Source organism: Camelus ferus, chromosome 32, assembly GCF_009834535.1.
Source record: "Camelus ferus isolate YT-003-E chromosome 32, BCGSAC_Cfer_1.0, whole genome shotgun sequence".
Taxonomy (NCBI): domain Eukaryota; kingdom Metazoa; phylum Chordata; class Mammalia; order Artiodactyla; family Camelidae; genus Camelus; species Camelus ferus.
The window spans coordinates 7657762-7674724 of record NC_045727.1 but is presented as its reverse complement, the minus strand read 5'-3'; the positions used below and the strand labels follow the sequence as shown (position 1 = coordinate 7674724).

Genomic DNA, 16963 nt, shown 5'->3' with positions numbered 1-16963 from the left:
GCCTACCTGCAGCTTGGACCACTGGATCCTGCCGACGCAGCGGGAGGCATTCCGCCAGGCGTGCTTGGCCCCGTAGATGAGCTCCGTGTCCTTGAGCTGGTAGGTGCTGGTGGTTTCAATCTCTTTGTTCACCTCTTCCAGCCTCTCCATGTGGGCTTTGGAGCCAAATCTGAGCGAGGAGGGAAGAGACATAGGGGCATCACCTTCTCTCCAAAATTACAGGTTGGTGGAAGGAGTGAGCTATTACAGGAGGCCAGCAGCCACAGCGCGTCTGAATTGATATCTGGACACAATACTTTGAGCATAAAGCAGAGACTGCAAACTCAAATACCCACAAAGGCTGGGCAGTGTACACACGACTGAACTGGCCAGGTGGGGACTGTGGCAAACACATGAGCCATACTTGGTCCAAAGGGGATGACCTCAACTCTGCTCCTGCCAGTGGGTACCTGATAGGAATGGGGGCCCGATCTTCTTTCAAGAGAAACTGGGAATCTGATTTTTAAAGGGAACTTTTCTAATTTTTAAATGGTGGCAACGAATTCAATTTTAGAAAATTTAAAAAATTCTTACGAAAAATTTCAGGCTTATGAAAAGGTACCGGGAATAATACAATGAACACCCATGTCCCAAGCCTGAGACATAATAAATAAGAAAACATTCTAGTTCCTTAGGGACCACTCCCCATCAGACCCACTTTCTTCCCAGAAGTGACTGCTATTTTGAATGTGGCATTTAGCATTCTCATGTGTTTATTTATACTTTTGCTGCCAGTGTATATATCCCCCCAATCATGTACAGTGCTATCTTACATGTTTAAAAAGTTTACATAAATGGTGCTGTCCTGAGTGTATCCTTCTACAACTCATCCGTTCTTTCTTGTGCTCAAAGTTATTTGTGAGCTTCATTTCCATGAACATGCAGCGATTTAACCTGTTCATTTTCACGGCTCTATAATATTCCACGACAGAAACTGCCACAGCTTGTACATTCTCTATGAACAAGTGTGAAAATTGCTTTAGGGTATATACCCAGGCATGGAATTGCTTGAAATGTTTTCAATTTTAGCAACACTCTGCAGGCTAAACTGTAACATTTCTAGGGGCCAGGTCTGGCCCTTGGGCCACCAGTTTTCAGCCTCTGTGTATGGCAGGCAGAGGCCCTATGCTCAGGTCTTGGTTCAACTGTTGGCAAATCTGGACCTGACGTGTCTGTATCCAGCGCTCGGGGGTTCCCAGAGTTGACATACAACTTGCCTTTTAATTGATGAATAGTACTGATCAATAAACTCTTTGGCGAGAGGGAAGAGCTGTTCTTTTGTGCGGATGTCTTCAGGCCTTCGTATTTGCTGAGAAGGAAGCATGATGGACCCCATACAGATGTGCTCGGTGCATCCCGTTTCCTGGAAGGAAAAGAGATTTGGGCTATAACTTAGTTTCACCCAAGTGTGGCACCTGTAGGGCTGTGGACCAGATCCAACACCTGTGATGGAGTTTACCTGGCCTTTAATTCCCAAAAAGGAATTTCTCATATACCAGCTTCCAGTCATCGTTGGACGTGGTCAACAGCCAAGGTAAAGAATAGATTTTTAAGGTTTTGAAGTTTTGCATTTTAAGGTTCTGAAAGTGTCAGCTCTATTCAACTAGAAGAAGGGGGGCTTTGTGATGGCCATTTCCTGGGAATCAGAACCACTGGTGCTGAATCCCTAAATAGATTTTGATCCCATGTTGATCAAGAAGGAGCAAGTAGAGTGATTCTAGTAACTCATTTGAACACATCTACGGGACTCTGATTGCAAAAACAGCCCTGATCTTCTCCTCCCTGTAGTCACATCCTTTGCTCTGTGACTTTACAGCAGGTCCATCAAGAGGTGGGGCCTGTTCTTCTCACCCTTTGAATCTGGGCTGGTTTGGGCCAACAGAATATGGCAGAAGTGACACTTGTGCCCACCCGAGTGAAGGCCTCAAGAGATCTTGTCAGCTTCTGCTCGTTCTCTCAGGACCCTGCAGTCAGCACGTGAAGAAGATCAAGCTAGCTTGCTGGAGGATGAGAGGCCACATGGAGCAGAGTTGAGTTATCCCAGCCAGGGCCATCCCAGACCAGCCTGCCCAGAGCTGACCTCTCAGATGACCACAAAAGCATGAGGTCCACTGAGATCAGCTGAACTACTCAACCAATCTATAGGCTTTGGAAAAATACTTAGTGGTGGTTGTTTTAAGTTACTATGCTTTGGGGGAAGTTTGTTACACAGCAATAGCTAACTGATACAACATTCCTCCAAGAGGCCCATTTTCAACACAAAAATTTAAAACATTAGGTTGATTTGTTGACTGTTAAAAATACAACATAAAAAATGAGAGGACAGGCTATGAGAAAAAAAGAAGAGTTTGTTCAAAACTCCGTTAGTGGTCAGATTGTGAGAGATGAAAGGAATCTACTTAGAACCAGCAACTCCCCTTAGATTCTTTTGGGTACAAGGTACACAAATAAAAAGTATTTGTATAAATAAGTATCCACCAGTGGTTACAAATGGGGGTAAATTTCCCAATAAGGGGACATCTGCTAATATCTGGAGACATTTTTGGGTGTCACAGCTCGGGGGGTGGGGTGCTGACATCTAGTAGGTACAGGTTAGGGGTGATGCTCAACATCCTACAATGCACAGAGTGTTCCCCACAATGAGAATCAGCAGGCCCCATATGCGGGCAGTGCTGAGGCTGAGACACCCTGGTCTACCCCTTGCTGGGAGACTCACCAACGTGCTCTTAAGGTGGAGGGTGTCCGAGAGAACCACGTCCGTCTCCCAGTTCTTGACCTTGAGGAAGCGGGGGCACTTGGAGGGGCTGCCATTCTTTGTGGGGGACTGCTTTCCCGAGGCAGGGGGCTGGAGGAGAAAATGAAGATGGGATATTAGGGTGGGTCTTGAGGGCACTGGAAGATTGCCTCCACTGGGATGAGGAGAGGTGATGCTCTTCCTGGAATCTGCCCCAAGTCACTGACTTTCTGGGGCTGACATGTGCTAGGTGGCAGGGAACCTGGTCCCTCCACCTGTGCAGAAGGAGGTGCCGTGGAAGAACGTTTCAGGCTCTGTCCTATGGAGAGGGGTCAGGAACTCACAGGTGGTCTCTCTGGCATCTAGCTCAGGGTCTGGCACATAGCAGGGACTCAATGAATGTTTCTTGAATAAATAAATGACTGAAAGAACACCATCAGTCTCTTTGAATGATAACAGCCCTCAGGCCTGAGGAATCAAACCTTGGATTTACTTGGATTTCTGGGCCTTCTTGCTACAGCCCAGACTCACCATTTCTGGCAAGTACTGGGGAAAGAAATGGTTTGAATTAGGAAGGTTTGAAGCACAGAATATTTTCCCCAAATTTTAGGTTTCTGCTTTTCAAAAAGCCCAAGCACATCCCTGCCTCAGGGCCTTTGCACCTACAGTTCTCTCTGTCTTGAGCATCTTCAGTCCCCTACTTGTCTTCACTTCTGTAAGCAAACTGACCATTAAGTAAGGGGGGATGAGCCTGGGCTGGCCAATGTTGGCCCATCCATTTTAAACCTCACTGATAAGAATCACATTCTGTCTTGGTGTTTCTGACCAGTTGTCTCCCTGCCTGGGCAGAGGTGTGCTTGTGAATCAGACAAGCATCAGCAACTGTAAGGGAGAGGCAGCAGGCACACGCTGAGGCAATGGCTGAGCAACAGAGGGGAGAAGATGAGCCAGTGTTGAGTGACACTCATGCCAAAGAGTAGAGCCCTGGGCAGTGACCTTGAGGAACGGCATTCACACATTCAAATTGTATTTACTGAGCAAATACTATGTGCTTGGCACTGTTAGGCACTGGGGTCACTGAGATGAACAAGATAGTCAGGATCCTTGTCCTCTGGGACATTGTTTTGGGAGAAGAGGAGATAAATAATAAGTAAACTAATTTATGGATGATATAATTTCAGGTGGTGATAAGATTATAATACAGAGGGAGGTGATGATGACGAAGTGGAGGGGAGAAAGGCAAGTGCAAAGGCCCTGGGGTAGGGATGAGCTTGCTAAGTTCATAGGACCAGCAAGGAGGCCTGTGTGGCTGGAGTGAGGATGAATATAAGGAGATGAATCAGAAAGGAGGCAGGGTCCCCATCTCATCAGCTTGGAGGTGCTCAGGCTGGTAAGGGAGCTGTGAATTAGAATTAAATCAGCTAAATCCAGGACAAAAATCACAGAAAACTCTGAAGGACTATACTACTGAAAAGTAGCATTCAATGAGCACTTGCTGTGGGCCAAGCAACAACTGTATCATCTCCATTTTACAGATGAGGAAACTGAGGCAGAGAGGTTAACCAAGTTATCCAAGATCACAGAACTAGTAAGCTGGAGCCATGAGTCAAATCCTGGCAGACTGGCTTTCAAACCATGCCTTTGGGGCGGGCAGGTGGGAAGTTATAGCTCAGTGGCAGAGTGTGTGCTTGGCATGCACGAGGTCCTGGATTCAATCCTTCCATTAAAAATAAAAAAATAAACCTAATTAACCTCCCAAATACAAATAAAACAAAAAAGTAATAAAATAGAAAAAATAAAAAATTGAATGTAAAAAAAATTACCTTAACTGTTTGACTATCCTGCTTCTTGGCCATAACGCATGATTCACTCATTCAATACATGTTTATTGAGTATCTCATACGTGCCAGGCAAGGCAGTAAGTGCCAGGACTACAGTGACAAACTAGATAAATGTGACCTCTGCCCTCATGCAGTTCACAGTCTAATGGAGGGATGAAAATTGAATGAACCACTTTAACTGAGTGCAATGGGTACCATAACATGGGATGCTGGCAGTGTACAGGGGACTGTGGATGCACACAGAGGAGGTACCTGACCCAGAGTATTTGACTTCTAAGTCAAGATCAGAAAGACAAGTAGGTATTAACCAGGCAAAGAGGAGGGAGCAGGGTCTTGCCAGCAGAGAGCACAGCTTGTGCAAAGGTCCTGGGGTGAGAGGCATATCATAGCCACTTGTCTGGCCAGTGGAATAGGAGCTCTGTGCTAAAGCATCCATGCCGCCATGTTGGAGTGTGGGGAAGAACAGGAGGCAGGTGACAGCATGCAGCTGTTAAAGATAGCTCCAGAACAGTGCAGGGAGCAAGAGCAGAGGACAAAAGGAAGGTGCTAGGACCCATGATCTTCCACCCTTTCCCGCTCTGGCCAGATCCGGTCACCTCCAGTGGTTCCCATCTCAGTGCTGGGTACCGCCATCCATCCACCACCTGTGCAAGCCACAGGTGGGAGCTGTCCTGGACATCTTCCTCTTTATCCCCTAGACCCAATCCATCCCCAATTCCTACCCATTTTAACCTTCTAAATAGCTCTAGAATCCATTTGGTCCTCTTTCTCTCTACCTACTGGCCAGCACCCCATCCAAGCCACCATCATCTTCCATTTGAGTGATTGCAACCACCTCCTAATTGTTAGTCCTGACTCATCACAATTGGTGTTATCATTCTGCCACCAGTACAACGTCTAGTCCCAGTACCATGACCACTGTTACAACTATTACTACTGTACTACCACACTGGTAGCAGGAGGAGGATTTGGATGAATTCTTTCCTTCATTCCCTGTTTGTCCTCTATCCTGCTAAACTCTTAAGTTGTTTTACTTATGTCCCCCTGCAAAGCCAAGTACAAGCAACTCCACTTCCTTTGAAGTCCCGTCCAGACATCCTAAACTTCTTTAGGATTCTATTTCCACTTCCTGTCTCTTCTAGCAGATGTGCAGGTGATGGAGGTCACATCCGGGCAGGCCTCTGGGCGACGAATTCCTCTGATCGTGCTAGTGATCCTGCATCTTGATTAAATAAAACCCTACATTGCCCCCGAGGGAGGCACCCCAGCCATCCTCCCTAAATACCGGGCGTCACTCAGCCAGTTTAGAAATTCTTTCCACCAGCAGCTTAACACCCTGGAGGTTGAGAAGCAGCTGGAATCCCAGAGTGGGGATAACAGACATGGTGTTGGCGTTGGGGTCGGGCCCAGTACCCGTGGAGGTGGCAGGAAGGCAGAAGAGTGGGGAGCCTAGAAGAGGTGTGGGGTGTGGTCGGTGGGCGGGCAGCCGGCAGCCTTCACTGGCAGGGGGGAGGGAGTGAGATGCAGGCAATAAAAAAGGCCATCTGTTGAGGTTCCAGATGCACGAGGGGTGGTCATTGTGAGCCAAGTAATTGGGGGCCCGGGCTTGAGCCGTGTCATTCTACCCCCCAGGCTGCACGCACTGCACACTGGAAACCAGGCATTAGGAGGCCTCTGGCAGGGCTGTTGTACTTGCGCTTTGATGTTTTAATTAGCCAGCAGTAATATTAGATGACTCAGGAGGGGACAAACGGGGAGATTAATATAGCAGTCGGGGCCCCGTACGGGGGATGCAAATGACTTTTCTGAGTGGGGACTGAAGCGCTCACGCTAAAAAATTCAGCGTAGTGGCACCTGTGAGTTAGGACGCCGGGGACAGGGCACAAGTGGGCTCTGGGCTACGGCTACATGTGTTCCTTTCTGGGTTTGTGTCTGGGGTAGCAGGTAACAGAAGCTTTTCAGGTGGCAGGAGACACTAACTCGATTTCAGTGGGCTCTGTGGGAGGGCTCCTGGAATCCTGTTCCTAAATTTGAAAAGGAGTCTCTGAGCTTGTGGGCATTTCAAAGGCTTTGTCAAAACCTCTCTGGAAGCCTGCAGAGGACCCGAGGAAATGGAAGGAAATGGTCTTGTAGCCCAAGAGGAGGTGGCTGGTGAGGTCATGTCAGCCTGATGCCCTGAGCCAGGAACTCAGCTTGTAGGATCCCTCGACACCCAGATTCCTTCTCCCATCCTCCCCTCCCTTCTTTTTCTCTCTCAACAAATAGACAATGAGTACCTCCTGTGCGTCTGACTGACTTGTGTTCCAGGCCCCACGGTGGTCCCCACTGTTCTGAGAGAAGCATCTTACGGCTGTGTGCTCTAGAGCAGGGGTTTGCAAACTGTGGCCCGCAGGCCAAATCTGGTCCACCACCTATTCTGGTATAGCCCACGGGCTAAGAACGGTTTTCCCGTTTTAAACTTGCTGAATAAAAATAAACTAAAAGAAGGATAATGTCCTATACACATGAAATTGTATGAAGTTCGAATTTCAGTGTCCAGCGAATAAAGTTTTATTGGCACACAGCCACCCTTGTTTGTTTCTGCACTGTCCATGGCTGCTTTCGTGCTGCAACGGCAGGTGCGGGTAGCTGTGATGGAGACGCAGATTAGGTGGCCCACAAAGCCGAAAATATTTCCTATTTTCTCTTTTGCAGAAAAAGTTTGCAGGCTCCTGATCTAAAGGACTGAAGTCCAGCGGCTGAACTCTACGCTCACTCACTTATGTCTCCATCCACTTAAACATCGCTGAGCTAGAGACCACTCCTGATCGTTCTTGTAAACAGCACTCCACCCCTGCTACTCTCTGGTCCCTGGTCAGGCCTGATTTTCCTTCACAGCACTTATCTCTGCCTGCAATTTGTGACTGTCTATGTTTTTGCGTGTGAATGTATGCAGTTATATCTATCTCTATATAGATTTATGTATCTCTTTAGAGGTATTTAGATAGAGATAACAGTTTTTAGCCTGTTCACCATTCACTTTGCTTTATCTCCAGCCCTTAGACCAGTGCTCAGCACATAGTACATGTTCAACACACATTTGAGGTCTGCTATGGACTGAATTGTATCCTCCGCAAGTCATATATTGAAGCTCTAACCCCCACTGTGTCATATTTGGAGACAGGGCTTTTAGAAGGTAATTAAGGTTAAATGAGGTCATATGAGTGGGACCCTAATCTGATAGGGTTGGCGGCCTTATAAGAAGAAGAGACATAGAATGCAACTTGTGGTTGCCAGTGGGGAGAAGGGTGGGAAGGGACAGACTGGGAGTTTGAGATTTGTAGATACTGACAGGTGTATATAGAATAGATAAACAAGATTATACTGTATAGCACAGGGAAATATATACAAGATCTTGTGGTAGCTTGCGGTGAAAGAGAATATGAGAATGAATATATGTCTGTTCATGTATGACTGAAGCACTGTGCTGTACACCAGAAACTGACACAACATTGTAAACTGACTATAACTCAATTTAAAAAAAAAGAAAGGTGGAAAAAAAAAAAAAAAAGAAGACGAGAGCACACAGCTGTCTCTCTCTGTCCCTCTGTGTGCACAGGCCACGTAAGGACTCAGTGAAGGTGGCTGTCTGCAAACCAGGAAGAGAGCCCTCAGCAGATGTGACCATGCTGACACCCTGACTTTGGACCTTTATTCTCCAGAACTGGGAGAAATAACTTTCTGCTGTTGAAGCTGCCAAGTCTGTGGTGTGCTGTTATGGCATCCTGAGCTGTTTAATATAAGGTCTAAATGCATTTCAAAATCGTGGAGTCCCTTAAATGCTAAGCCAAAGACTTCGCTTAGACAGTGGAGAACAGTGGAGAACCCCTGAAGCTGCCTGATTGAGGGGGTGACCTTATCAAAGCTGAGTTTTAGGAAATCTGTGACTGCGAGGACTGCAGGAGGGAGAGGGTGAAGGCTGAGAGACCCGGAGGGGGCTGCCGTACCAGTGCAGGGGAGGGGCCAAGAGGGTGGGAAATCCAGCCGCACTAGCAGAGGACAGGAAGTGGGGAGATGGAGACTGGGGTGCCGGACGCAGGACCAGAGCCTTGTGGTGTGAGAGGATGTGAGGGAAAAGAATAAAGTCGACTTTGACTTGGACACTTCTGGTGGGTCAGTGGGAGGAATGTGAGCCTTTTAGCAGAAGTTGGGAAGTAAGGAGTGGGAGTGAGGGGAACATGGAGGGAGGATTATAAGGCAGGGAGATAGATGCTAGATGTCAGAATCTGGCAGATCTAGAAACAGCCAGGGCACCCCACCCTCCCCCAATCACGGGCTGTCACAGTCAGGAGCCTCACAGTGAAACCGGGACAAGAGCTTGACAGCAGGCGGGAGGTGCCTGGGAGACACAGAACAACCTAGGTAGGGTCTGTTAGGAGTTGAATTGTGTCCCCCCAATTCATTCGTTGATGCCCAAACCCCCAGGACCTCAGAATGTGACCTTATTGGAGTCTTCACAGAGGTAATTAAGTTAGAATGAGGTCATTAGGGTGGCCCTAATCCAATATGACTTCGCGTCCTTACAAAAAGAGGAAATTAGAAGGCAGACGCATATAGAGGGAGAATGCCACGTGAGCATGAAGACCGTCACGACAGGCCACGGAGGGAGGCCTGGGCCAGGTCCTCCCTTCGCAGCCCTCAGAAGGAACTAACCCTGGAGCCACCCTGATCTCAGACTTCTGGCTTCCAGACTCTGAGACAATACAGTCCTATTGTTGAAGCCACCCAGTTTGTGCTGCTCCCTTATGACAGCCCTTAGCAAGCTAATCCAGGAGCTGAGGCCCAAACCTGCACAAAGCCAGTAACTCCTCATTCCTTCCCTGTTGGCACCAGCTCCTCCGTCGTAAGCCTGCAGCAACTTGCCCTGCTTGGCTGGTTCTAAAATGAGGGCAGCACGCTGAGGCTGAGCTGGGCAGCAGGCCACCCCCATCAGCGGGCAGATGCCACACACCAGGATGCAGCCCCTTAGCTGTAGCCCCAGGCGGCACTGCTCCATCCAATCTGTGGGTACCACCCTCCTTGGGGCAGCAAGTAGAACCTAGGGTAGATGGCTGTGGCAGCTCAGACCCTAGAACCACGGGGCCCGCAAACCAGCAGGTACTCACCCACCCGTGCAATTAAAAAATTGCTACCTTTAAAACTTAACCAACAGTGTTTAGTACCTCGGAGTATAATTTCCTCGTAGTGTATTTAAACCATGACTTCTAAAGTGATTCATTCTTTATAATAACTCCACGGAAGCTTGAAATCACTTATTCTTCCCCTACCCTCTCTCTTCCCCCCTATTCAGTGGTCCACGTTCTGCAGTCCGTGGAGGCTGATTACGGGAGGGGGTGCCTGGGAGTCAGATTCATCACCGTTTGGGCCTCTGGAGATTAGAGATCTTCCCGTGAGATTGTTGATGGTTTTTTCTCCAAACTGAGCCGATGATCATCATCGCAATGATCTCACAAGCTAATCAGATTATTAAACAACTTTCAACTTGATCCCATTACCAGAGCAGAATGTGTACACGTGTGCTACGAATTAATTTTGAGAAATCTTGCAATTATCCTGTGGCCTACCCCGATTACACCACCATCGTAATATGTGTGTTTATTAAAATCATTAACTTGCTAAATGTAAACATTTAAAACGCACAAGAAGCTTTGTGATTATGTTTTGGACTTTTTACCTTTTGAAGCATCCTGGGACCCTCAGAAAATAGACGAGGGTTGGGGCTGTCTGCACCTCTGAAAATGTCCGTGTGAAGGGGGTTCTGGCAACTGATACCCGTTTGTAAAGAGAGGAGGGAAAAATGACTTTGACCCAACTCAGCCTATCTGGGAAAAGAATTTGAATAAGGTTGGATGCAATAAATGAGCGTACAAACTGGTGTCCCTGATTCCCGAACCAGAGTGTCATTGTCCTCCTCAGACAGCTTGCACTGAATCTACTCACTACTAAAACAAACAGTGGGCAAAATACGTGGAAATTCCAGCAGGGCTGAACCCAAACACCCGTCAATTCAGGCCCTACTTTCTGGTTCCACCCTGGCTCTGACCACCCAGGGCAGTGGGACATGGAAGTCTGGCCCCTTAACTAAGTGACCTAGGAAGACCCTGCTAGTCACCGAACAGGTGATGGTCTGGGCGGAGGGAGGTGAAACTGTCAGCAAGGTTTGGATTCTGCTGCCACTGGGAACTGAGGGACACCCTGTTCCATAAAAATTCCTGGAAAGCATCCTTTGCCCCCTGTTCTGAGGATATGCCAGGAACACCTGGTAACCCATGGAAGTGGACCTGAGGACTTGAACATGCTTTTGGGAAAATCTAATCTGAGTGTCTAACTGTGGTCATGAACCAGATCAAGGCAAAGGGTACCTGGCCCGATATAGCTGGGGGCAGAAATGGGTTTAATCGCAGCTTATCCTAGGAAATTGGGGCACCCTCCCACAGACAGAAAACACGGGAAGTTTGTCAATGTGCTTAGAGATAGGCTTAAGGAAGGGAGCAATCAACAGGCACCCCTAGATGGCAATCTGAACGCAGCCGAGGGAATCTGCTCACGCCAGCCAGGTGGGCTCTGCAGGGAACGTCTGTGCGTGATTCTACGAAACCCCAAATGTCACGGTGTGATGACTACTGTGTGTGTCTGTGTCTGAAGCTTGTCTTGGGGGTGGGAGTTTCCGGATGCTGAGGCAACTATTTGATGAAAAGATGACATTTAGGTTCAAGGGCCATGATCATTTCAAGTAACATTTAGTACATGCTTACTTTGTGCCTCACCCGGGCTAGATCATTGCACATCTACTGATTCACGGAATCTTCACGGTAACCCATTTTTCAGAGGAGGAAATGGATGCTCTGAGGAGTACAGTGACTATCCCCAAATTACCAACTGACAGCAACAGAGCTGGGCGTGGAATCCAGGCTCTCACAGTCCCCACTGTCCGGTCTAGGTCTCACTGCCTCCCTCGTGCGGACTCCTAGAGCCTGGCCCCAGGAGGTGAACGCCACACGTTATGTTGATTTGAATGACTGACAGGGATGATGACGTCATCATAAAGGGAAAGGGGTGGAGCTGTGTCACCAAGACTCAGCGGGTGGTCGCCTTCCCTTTCCGGACCACAAGGGTGTCATCTGCAAAATGAGGACAGTGCTTCTTGCCCTGTCTGCCTCCCATTGACAACACATCTTTACCTAAATGAGCAACAAAATGCCTAGATCAGCAATATAATGATTAGCCAAACAACAACAACAACAACAACAACAACAACAACAACAATAATAAACATTTTTGGGAGCACTTATTCTGTGCCAGGACTTGTAGAGTTAAGAGGGGACTCTAGGACTCCATGGCCTGGGTTCAAGTCCCATCTTGCCCACCTACTAACTGTGTGACCTTCATCAAGCCACTAGACCCTCTGGGCCTCAGTTTATTCATCTGTAAAATGGGAACAATAATGGTACTTCATTGAGTTGGGCTGGGGATCAGATGAGACTGTGGATCTAAAGGGCTCAGCCCAGTGCCTGCCACAGCTCCACAGATACTAGCTCTTACTGTGACAGTAAATGCTATCATTCTATAATACGGAAAAGCCTTTGTATTCTATTACAAGTTAGTCGCTATAGGGATGTTGCCTGTAAGCTTAAATTATACATAACGGCCCATCACTGGGAACCCTGCCTCCCAGGTAATGAGCATTAAGCTAAAATCCTTTCGTTTAACTCACAGGAAACATCCTGACCAGGCCCTGCTGGGAATGGCTGACTAGAATCAGGAAATGCTTGACTTGACTCCCTCCCCTTTTAGTATAAAAGAGGCCTGAATTCTAACTCAGGCAAGATGGTTCTTTGGGACACTACCATCTTCTACCATCCTCTCTGTCTGCTGGCTTTGCAAATAAAGGCACTTCTCCTGGCCCCAGCAACTCATCTCTCGACTTATTGGCCTGTCGTCTGGCAAGCGGTACCAGCTTGGACTCGGTAACAATCTCAGGCAGGATCTCCTCTCATCCCCCTGGCAACCCCATGGGCCTATAAGCCCCTGTGAGCCTGAGTGCAGATGCTAGTTAGTTGTCTGACCAGGGTCACCAGGAGGAGGAGGCCAAGCCTAGGCTGAGCCCTGAGCCCTGGTGCTGTGGGTAAGTGATCCCAAGGTTAGAATGATACCCACCTCAAGGCGGTATTGTTATCAGCGTTACTGTTATTTTTATCCTGAAATCATTAATGTGCGGTGAGTCAGCGCTGACTTAGATGGTCTCCCTGCAGCAGGCTGGGCTGTCGCTGAGAGGCAGAGGGCTGCGCTGCTTTGCCCTCATCCAGACACTGCCCGGCGGGGTCCGGCTGCCCCCTTTTGGGCTTCAGCAAAGCCAGCAGCAGCTGGCCAGTGGGGGCGTGTGCTCAGGTGGAGAGGGGCCCCGAAGACCTCTGAATGCCTGAAGACTGGGGGCCCATAAGCACTCCCCTTTTGCCTCATAATTTGGAGCTCTGCAGAGAGGCTGGGGGATGCTGACACTCACCTGGAAATACTTCTCAACAGATTTTGACATTTTGAAAGCCAGCAAGCCCTATGTCCCCAGGGGTGAGGAACCGCCAGGTTGCTGATGAGGTGGCAGGGATGGGATGGCGTGGGGAGGGAGATTTCAAAATGAGAATCATCTCTCTGACTACCTGGTTGCCTTTGTCAGCAAGAGGCTGGAGAGAGGGGCAGTGGGCTGAATAGGAAGGAAGAACCCCAAATGGAATTGCCAATTCTCCCAGGCCCAGGACCCCCCTCGCACCCACTAAGGACTGGATGGATGCTTAATTAGTATCTGGAAATATACGTGCTGTGTGCAAGTAGGGTGCATTCCCCCTCCCCTTAGGAAAACAAATCAGGCAGGCAAGCCAAATAGATGCTTAATAAGAAGAGAAGCAGAAAAGGGCTTGATTCATATCCTAAGGTTTTACGGGGAGAATGGACAAATAGCCCTTTCTCATGTCATTAATCTAGGGTAGCATTTCCACTTAAGAGGAATATTTTGTGAGGGGCTTTTAGAATAGTGTAAAAACTCAATATGCGTCTCAGGTGGTATGAGCACTAAAGACAACCTCAGAGATCCAATAACGATCCTCAGCAAGACAAACAAAATGCAGTTTCTCAGCTACAGCTGTTCCTTTTACTTTAATGCATTTCCCCACATACTTCTAGGCAAACTCCTACATGATCTTCAAAACCCAGATCAAATGTCACCTCTTTTGGTAAACCTTTCCTGGTACCTGCTGAGATATTTCTGTTCCCACAGTGTCTCGTGTCCCTCTCTAGTTTAGGATCACCTGCACTGTACACGTGTCTGTCTCCCCACATTTATCTGTGAAGGTCTTGAGGGTGGGAGGATGATGCTTCCTCACTTTTGCTTCCACCCCAGAGCTAGGCATGTGGCAGGTATCGGGAGATCAATTTGGTGTGTGATGGCTGAACTGATCCATTCTATCCACCAGCCCAGGCCAGGTACAATTTGCAAGGGGATGATAAAGACAAGCATCACGAAGTCACTGTGCTCTAATGACCAGGGACTTGGGTCTCACTGGCCCTACCCACTGCTGACCCAGACTATTGGTAAGAGAAATAACCACTAGGTAAAGATGAAGCCTCAGCCTTCTGAGGCTAATTTAAAAGAAGGTGCCTCTAGGGCTAACGGACGGGCCTCGTGGTTCCTTCAGGGAGCTGACCGTCATCTGAGTCAGGAAGTTCCTTCTCACTTCTAGCCTCCATCTTCCCTGCTTCACATGGGCTCTGTTGCCTTTGGCCATTCCTCGGGGAAAAGGCAGACCAACTGTTCCTCCACCAGCTCCTGTCTCTTCCCAACTCAGGAAGGCAGGTAGTGGCTGGGTCTCCCTTTGTGTTATTAACAGTGATACTCCTTCCATGGATGCCTAAAAAAGCAGTAAATGTGGGCTACAACTGGGAGGAAGGGAGCCAGTTCCAGGAGCTCCTGGTATGGTGGCCTTGAGTGGGTAAAGAAGAGGTTAAGCAAAGGAGGCCGTCTTTCAGGTCGGAAAGAAAAACATGGGGTTTTCTATTAATTTGCTCAGCTTGGGCAACATTTCTAAGCCCCGTGGCTACGGAGGTGTTGAGCAGGAGGTAGCTGGGCTATTTCCTTAGCTCTGAAACTCCAACATAATTGAGAGCTTGGGTCTCTGCCTCCTTTCAGCTCTATTTCTGAGAGGCATTTGGAAATTTGAGTCTCAGACAGCAGAGCTGGGATGCTCTCCCAGGCCAGCGATTTTGGTCCTTTTTTGGGTCACAGACTACAGGGAGGACTTGATGATGGTAAAGAAGTGAGTGTAAATCCAAGCACTGCTGGCTATACGTCATGCTTCCAGGAGCTCCCGTGTCTAAAACTGTGGGGCTATTTTAACCTCGGGAAGACACAGTCTCTTCCCCTTCCTCCAGCATCCTTTCTCATTCTCCAAGGAAATGGAATTTCCATTTTAGAGGGGGCCTTAAGGCAAGTTCTCAGCACCTCCCCCGATTGCTGTAGACTGAACATTCCTGTCCCCCTGCCAAAATTCATATGTTGAAACCTAATCTCCAGTGTGATGGCATTGGGAGGTGGGGCCTTTGGGAGGTGATTAGGTCATGAGGGTGCAGCCCCCATGAATGGGATTAGTGCCCTTATAAAAGAGATTCCACAGACACAGCAAGAAGATGACCATCTATGAACCAGGAAGCAGGCCTGCAACAGACGTTGGATCTACCAGTGCTTTGATCTTGGACTTCTCAGCCTCCAGAACTGTGGAAAATAAATTTCTGTTGTTTATAATCTACCCAGTCTATGGTATTCTGTTATAGCAGCTCAAATGGACCAAGGCATGATCATTTCATCATGATGCCCTACAAAGGTCCTATGAACCCTCCTGTCCTATCCCCAACATTGAGCCCTACTCCTCAGGCTTGAGGTTCAAGGTTATGTTTTTCAAGCTTCACTGTCTAACCAAGATGGATCCTATGAAAGGAAGTAGCCACAATCCTGCTATCACTCAGATTTTTAGCAGGACTTAAGGGTCTTTCGGCGGGGGGGTAGAGAGTCAAGGCCTCCTCTGCTTCTTCCCTATACCCCAGATCTCAGGGGTAACTGCAGGCCAGTAGTCACACACTCTTACCTAGAGGGTAGGTAAGGCAAATCATTACAGCAAGCTGGGTAATCTCAAGACAAAATACTTGGTTGCATAGTAAACACGTAAGAATATTCTTCATTTACATAGAACATGAAATCTTTCTCATCTTTCCTGAAATGTGTGAACCTCTTGCTGGATCTCTACCTGCCATTTATAATAAAGATAGAGATAGAAAAAGATTTAACTTTCATCTTAACTATTATAAGAAAACCAACAGTACTAAAGTTATGATACATGACAATGGATAGTTGGCTTTAATGAGAGGGACACAATAGGGAGTGGTGGGGATTGTGGCAAACTGGAGAGCCTATACTCTCTTTAGTGAGGGCAGCTATTACTCAGTCCAGGCAGATAATTGCACCCTAAGAATATAGACTCAATGTGGTCAGATTGTCCACATTTTTAAGAGAAGTTGTAAATATGATACATAAAAACTGGAAACACTGCAGTAAATTCAAAGCACAAATATAAATGGTCTCTTAGGACAAAATAGCGCAGATCTAACAAATCATGTCTATGGATTGAATCTGGCCTGAGGCGGCCTCTTTCTGTCCTTCCGTGTCTTAAGAGGGTTTGTATATGGCCAAGCCGTTTACTTTCTTTTGCTATTTTTTTTTTTTTGGATTGAGTTATAGTCAGTTTACAATGTTGTGTCAATTTCCTGTTTACTTTCAATTAAGAAAGAAAATGTAAACAAAATTTAAGCTCTACTTGTTCGTTTAATCATTAATAGATAATAACAGTCCTGATGCTCACAGTATGGCCTTGATTTTGGAGGAGAGCGTAATAGAAGATGACCGTGGTGCTTGTCCACCAAACATTCCCAGGTGTCCCTGCAAGAGGGAGGGTATGTGGCTGGTGGGATCACGCGTCTGGCCTACTGGGGAGTCCCTGATGTCCTTGGTCTTCCTGGCCAGCCAACAGCAGCTAAGGAAAGCAATTCCACTGAGGCTCTGGAATGTCCCATCTTTCCCTGTGAAGCTATGTAGACAGGCTATGAGTCATTGCTTACATGGGTTGGTGGTGAAAGGTACTGTCTGCAGATTAAGCATCAAAAGAAAGAGTTTAGCAACCTGGCCTGTGCCATCCAGGGCATGGGGCAGCTGGAGAAAAGGAAGAAGTTGTCCTGCTAAGCATCCTGGGACCCTCTCCCTATTCTGACCTCC

At 47.7% G+C, this 16963-nt stretch overlaps 1 protein-coding gene across 5 annotated transcripts in view; it reads right to left on the bottom strand.

Moving 5' to 3' along the window:
• Positions 1-16963, bottom strand: part of NOS1 (nitric oxide synthase 1) — a 166919-nt gene that overhangs the window by 52363 nt on the left and 97593 nt on the right. For all 5 annotated transcript variants that reach the window (XM_032471388.1, XM_032471391.1, XM_032471389.1 and 2 more), the window contains 3 exons: positions 2756-2884; positions 1257-1402; positions 7-169 (listed from right to left, as the gene is read on the bottom strand). In XM_032471388.1, the coding sequence (XP_032327279.1) occupies positions 7-169; positions 1257-1402; positions 2756-2884 (438 nt within the window). The remainder of the gene's footprint in view (positions 1-6; positions 170-1256; positions 1403-2755; positions 2885-16963) is intronic.